Raw genomic sequence first — 5,848 nt, forward strand, 5'->3', positions numbered from 1 at the left:
AAGCGCCCCCACCGCGCGTCGGCCGCCGTCGGAAGCAGGGCGGCGAAGCTCCTACACTCGCGACGAGCGGCTTTCCCGCAGCAATCCGGATAACAAGATTGCGCGTGGTCGCGCAACTCTTAGCTCCCTGCGGGAGCTATATACAGGAACTCTAGTGAAAGATCGGTGAAAGGTATCCGTCCATTCCTCAATGAGGGAGCCATCCAGCTTCCGGAAGCCCTCGGCCTTGGCTTTAAGGTTAACGGAAAAGTGAATTGGACCGCAGTAGATGTTAGTAAAAGAAGGTTTGCGCTGCTGAGCACAGGTCGCGGGTTCGATTTCCGGCCGCGGTGGAAGCTTTTCTGATGGAGGCGAAAAGCAAAAAACGCCCGTGTGTACGAGATTTCGGCGCACCCAGGTGGTCAAAATTAATCCGTAGCCCTCCACTACGGCGCGCCTCATCGCCTGCGTTGCGTCGGCGCGTTAAACCCTACAATCAATCAGTAAAAGAAGGTTAAAATGTTGGTGAGATAAGAGCAAGGAACAATCTGGGATAACATGCGAACAAAAAAAGTCATACTAGCACAAAAATTTCATAAAGTTTTTTTTTTTGGCGAGGTGATCGTATAGTGGCGTTACGACTAAGGTCGCTGTGCAACGCCACCCCGTTACAAAGAGGAAGACGCTAAGCATCATCATCATCATCATCATAGTCGTCATCGTCGTCATCATCGCCGTCATCATCATCATCATCATCACCATCACCATCATAATCATCGTCGTCGTCGTCGTCATCATCATCATAACCGCGGCGGCTGCCGGCTGCGGAAACTGCTTCGATGCGCTCTGAGGTACACGCTTAGACGAATGGCAGCAGTTGGCAACATCGTAATTTTTAAAATTATGCGACGGCTCCTGAGCGTCGCGGAATAATCGGAATTTCATAGCAGACACAGCGCTGCATTGCTTATCCGCTTAACGCGACATTAAAAACGACCCGAACTCAATTGGCGGTTCATATATTTAACATTTTTCCAAGGACTATTCGTGTGATGTTAGGCGCGTTTCATAGTAGACACAGCGCTGCATTGCTTATCCGCTTAGCGCGACATTTAAAACGACCCGAACTTGGCGGTTCATATATTTAACATTTTTCCAAGGACTATTGCGTGTGATGTTAGGCGCGTGATGGTGTTATGATTATGAGAGCCCTCGCGAACCGTTTTTTGATAATATGTCACAAACAGCGCGATTATCAGAAAATGAACAGGGAGGGCCACAGCCTCTTTGTTATTTGCGGAATGCAAAAAAAAAAAAAAATTAGATGCTGCGACGTATCGCCCACTCTTTACTGCGCGTTTTACAACTGTGACTCGATTATTCCTCTTCTTCATTTATTCGCGTTTTTTTAAATTCCACTAACGACCCCTCGGATTCTTTCCTTGTAATATCTCTGGTTGACTTCCCGAAATTATTACGCAAGGAATTTACCAGAGTTAAATTGCTGCAAAACATTAACGGTTAAAAATTAGGTAACATTCAAACAGATCCTCGTTGTTGCTAAAAAAATTTAAATACAGTATTGTCTCTTCAAATGCATTCTGGAGGGTTTCGAACGGATTGTTTGTCGCGTGGTGCGTTGTATTTAAACCGGGCGCACTTGTGATTATGTAGACAACTGTCAAATGAAAGTTTCCGTGTAGCACAGGTACAATTATTCTGATGTCCCAATAAACGTTCTTCGTTCGTTCGTTCAAGTATAAATCTTTTCCCAAGACAGTTCACTAGTCGGGTCTTACAATCAGAAACCTTTGATGGAAAGAGGAGAAGCAGTAGAAAGACGAGGAGAAGGAGAAAAGGGGGACGAGGAAGAAAAACTTTATTCAACAGAAGAGCTGGTTAGTGGGCGGGCTCGTAAGGAGGCTTTTGCGACATCTTCAGTATGTTCACCAGAGACCTGTTGACATCACCAGTCCATTTTGCAAGCAGCTTTGTCGCGTTGGTACGCATACCTCACGTATTTCATGACTGGGGTGTGGGTTCCTGCTGTTGGAACACTGTTAGGCGTGCAAAAACGGCGTCACAAAAAAGCCCGCAACTTTTTCCCTTGGAAGTGGATGTGCGGGGATTCTAGAAATTTGTCCACAAATGTGCGCACTACTTTGCACAGCTGGACAGCTAGCGAATGCGGCTAGCTAAATCCGCCTTCGTGTAGGGCACATGAACTGACACACCCCGCCAGTAGATGGTTGCTTCGAACCGCAGCGTGCATTTAGTGCACGTAATTAACAAACTTTGATAGAAAATTATGTTTTTCAAACTAATACTTTCGTTCCTAACCTTCCGCGATGGCTCAGTGGCTAAGGCGTTGTGCAGCTGAGCCCAAGGACGCGGGTTCTATTCCCTGCCGCGGCGGCCGCTTTTCTGATGGAGGCGAAAAGCGAAAACGCCGTGTGTTAGAAATTTCGGGGCACGTAAAAGATATTCAGGTGGTCGAGATTAATCCGGATCCCTCCAATACGACGCGCCTCATCACCTGTGTAGCGTCAGGGCGTTAAACCTCACAATCAATCAATCAATCAATCAATCAATCAATCAATCAATCAATCAATCAATCAATCAATCAATCAATCAATCAATCAATCAATCAATCAATCAATCAATCAATTTGTTCCTAGTCGGTATCATCGATCCCAGTAATATGCTCAAATATGAAACTGCACGGATCGCACGCTTACTTTGATGGGAGTCGACGAAAAGTGAAGCAGTAGCGAGAGCTTCGACCAATAAGAGACGTATTTATTAACGTCTAGCGACGCATCAATCCCCCTGTAGAACACGTGGTCAATCGCACAAGGTTTGCCGAAGGCACTGCACCCCTACTTAAATTCACTGTTTTTACGGACCCTGAGCAACCTCGCGCTTTGCACGACTGGTGCTGTGGTGTTAATACGTAAGTATCGCGCAATTAAATACCGGAAGCAGCTGAAGGCCAACTCCAACGGATCGCGGTCTAAAGTCGCCTTAACAGGTACCTTATATTTGCAAATCAATTTCTATACATAGCAGGAAATTCGGTTTGTCTTTTTTGAGGATTTTTCAAGTGTTTGTCATCTTGGTAACTGTCTATGTGAGCAAATAAACGTTGTGGAAATTTGGCACCTGCCCGACTTTAAGAAGAAACTACGTATGCGCCAGCGACCGTCAACGTTATGATGCCGATTGTTTCGTGGGTCTTCTCGGTGGGGGACTCCGTGCGAGCCCTGGTTTTTGTGTTTTATGTCTTCAGTTTATGTGAAAAAGTCAACCTCGAACCAGGCGAGCGTCTTGTCGTCACTTGAAACAAAATACAGTCCCTGGTTTTCCACACAGCCATGTCGTAAAGCTTGTACCATATGGTAACGCTTTTTTTAAGTGCAATTGTTCACACATAATTTTCGAATTTCTGAGCCATAGTCGCTGAGCGTGACAGCTTGAGCTCGTAGGCAGCTGAATCTACGTTGGACAGTTTAAAATATGCCCGTTTTTCAATTGCGCTTGAAGATAGCGTCGAATACGTTAGGGTAATAAATGTCAGTAGTCATACAGCTTCATGTTAAAGTATAACCCGATGAAATTTTTAAACCAAATTCGCATTGCAACAGGCTGTAGAGCCGTTTTCCCAATCACCGTGTGGCTGCTGAACGACGGCTGAAGCGGCTGCGTCATCACACCGGTCTTAAACCACGATTACTAATTCTTGACTGCATTCCTCGAGATAAAATTTTTAGAGACTGCAGATACATCTTTCCGGTCACTTGTAGAAGTATTAGTTTCCATATACGTGAGATATGACGCTAGTTAAGGCCGCTTTCATGGGCGATGATCGCCGCTACTCCGAAGGCGCTCCGAAGCTGGAGCCGGGGCAACCGGTGATGATGATGATGATTACAGGCCCTTCCTTTGTATCGGGACGTTGGTTGTCACCAACCGACTTGCCTGTGTTATTCTACTTGTTTGCCCTACACTTCACAAACCCAATTTTTCATCCCCCTTCCCGGTTTCAATCTCCCATCGCTTCCCCCCCCCCCCCCCACTTCCTGCCCTTGCACCCCTGTTTACCTCCCCCGTCACCGATGTGTGGCGCCCCGGCCGAAAGTTGCGGCGGCAACTGACAACTCCGCTGTCACACGCCCGCCCGTTGCCCACGCGTGATTCGGCAGTGCCGGACGTCCTTCTCAGTGAGCGGCCGTGATCCAGTAACGGTGAATATAATATACCAAAAACTATGTATTTTATGTTAGTCAAAAATACAAAACAATTTTTATTTCTCAAGCATCTAATAAATCTCCGCTGCGAAAGACGTTTCACGCCACGTTGACGTCACCCCGTTTTTGTGCACGACGCACCTGCCACGAGGTCTTTGCGTCCGCTTGAACGTGCTGCGCGCCGCTGTCGTCACGGTGCTCCCAGAGTGCAGGCGCCCTCCGTCGGCTTCGCCCATCACGACAACGGATCCGGCGGGTTTGGGACTCCCGTGCTGGCGCACTAAACGAGAGACAGCATTCAGTAGACATCTCTCAGCAGCATAAAGGAATGACAGACGGCTGACGATGGGTATGTGACGGAATCAAAACACTGCAAGGGGTGAAGGACACGCTGTTTAATCGGGCTCGTTTGGTTACACCTACGGTGTCTTCTTGGGCCACGACTGCCACCGAAGCAAATCACGGTCTAGTTGTAATAAAATAGCTCAGAGAATAGCTCAGTCCTAGCCTGCGGCATGCAGCAACATCCTCGGTAGAACCAACGATGATGCCAGCAGGCGTGCAAGGAGCCACGTTCCCGCCCGTCTTCACTCCAGTCGTAGGTGGAGGTGGGAGCATGCAACTTTTTCAGTCCCTCCCGTGCACCCGGTGATTCCCAGCCCTCACACCCCCCAACCGCCAACTGCAACGTAGAGGGCGTCCACGTCTCCAGCTCACTCGGACGGCTGCCTCTGCCGTCCCCCGGCCCACCGGCTCAGTCCATCACGCTGCTCCTGATCTTGCGCCGCTTTCCATAGCATCAGCTCCATGCAGGCCTTAGCGTCCTCTACGCTGTCGTGGCCCAGAGGTCCATCCGGCACCCCGCGGTTCAAGTAGTCGCCGACCAGCGACCGCAGCGAGCGTCGATAGGGCAGGCCCCGGTGGTGAGGGAACACCACGGCCGTGTCCACTACCGTGCCGTGGACCATCCTGAGCACGCGCAGGTCGTTCTCCAGCCCGTGTCCAACTAACACCGTGGAGGCGTTAAAGAGTCGCAGGAGCGCCGCCTGTACGTCTTGCAGCGTGGTGTGCACGTTGCGTAGGTGCGCTGCAGTAATGCCGCTGAAAGCCGTGTTGTAGTCGAGCACTGGGCTTCCGGGCCTCACGTACGAGTCGTACACAGTGGTACCATTGCAGTCCACCACGCTCACCCTTGCCACCTCGAAGCCGCGGATGGTGAAGCACATCTCGCAGTCCAGTGCGAACACTTCGCGGGTGACGCCGTGCCGCCGACGTGAGCAAACGAAGGCCAACGCCGCTGTGTCCCACTTGTCTCGAGCCCCGAGTGGGCACACGTGGTAGTAGGAACTGTTGCATCCCGGGTGGTTGGCCGGCGCCCCACAGCAGCTGAAGCCGATTGCGCTGCACCGTCCGGTGTGGAAGAAGCAGGCGCTGTTGGCATAGTACTCGCCGCTTTGCGTGATCACGAAGGACGCACGGCAGCGGCTGCACGTCTTGCGGCTTGAGTACGCATTTTCGCCCACCTGCATAAATAAGACGCGGCCGGGCTGATCAGGGCATAGCCGGGGATAGCCACAGCGACCCAATTCCCGAGGGCTGAGCACGTAGCGGAGTAGCTGGTC

The 5,848-nt window shown here is 50.3% G+C and overlaps 1 protein-coding gene across 1 annotated transcript; it reads right to left on the reverse strand.

The window, feature by feature from the left end:
* Positions 1-4,871: 4,871 nt before the first annotated feature.
* On the reverse strand, positions 4,872-5,848 carry LOC144169173 (exonuclease GOR-like). Its single transcript, XM_077698209.1, has one exon. The coding sequence runs from the start codon at positions 5,753-5,755 to the stop codon at positions 4,940-4,942; it is 816 nt and encodes a 271-aa protein (XP_077554335.1). The 5' UTR covers positions 5,756-5,848; the 3' UTR covers positions 4,872-4,939.

This window comes from Haemaphysalis longicornis, unplaced genomic scaffold (genome assembly GCF_048455015.1).
Source record: "Haemaphysalis longicornis isolate Haplotype H1 unplaced genomic scaffold, Haemaphysalis longicornis Haplotype H1 scaffold_1, whole genome shotgun sequence".
Lineage (NCBI taxonomy): Eukaryota > Metazoa > Arthropoda > Arachnida > Ixodida > Ixodidae > Haemaphysalis > Haemaphysalis longicornis.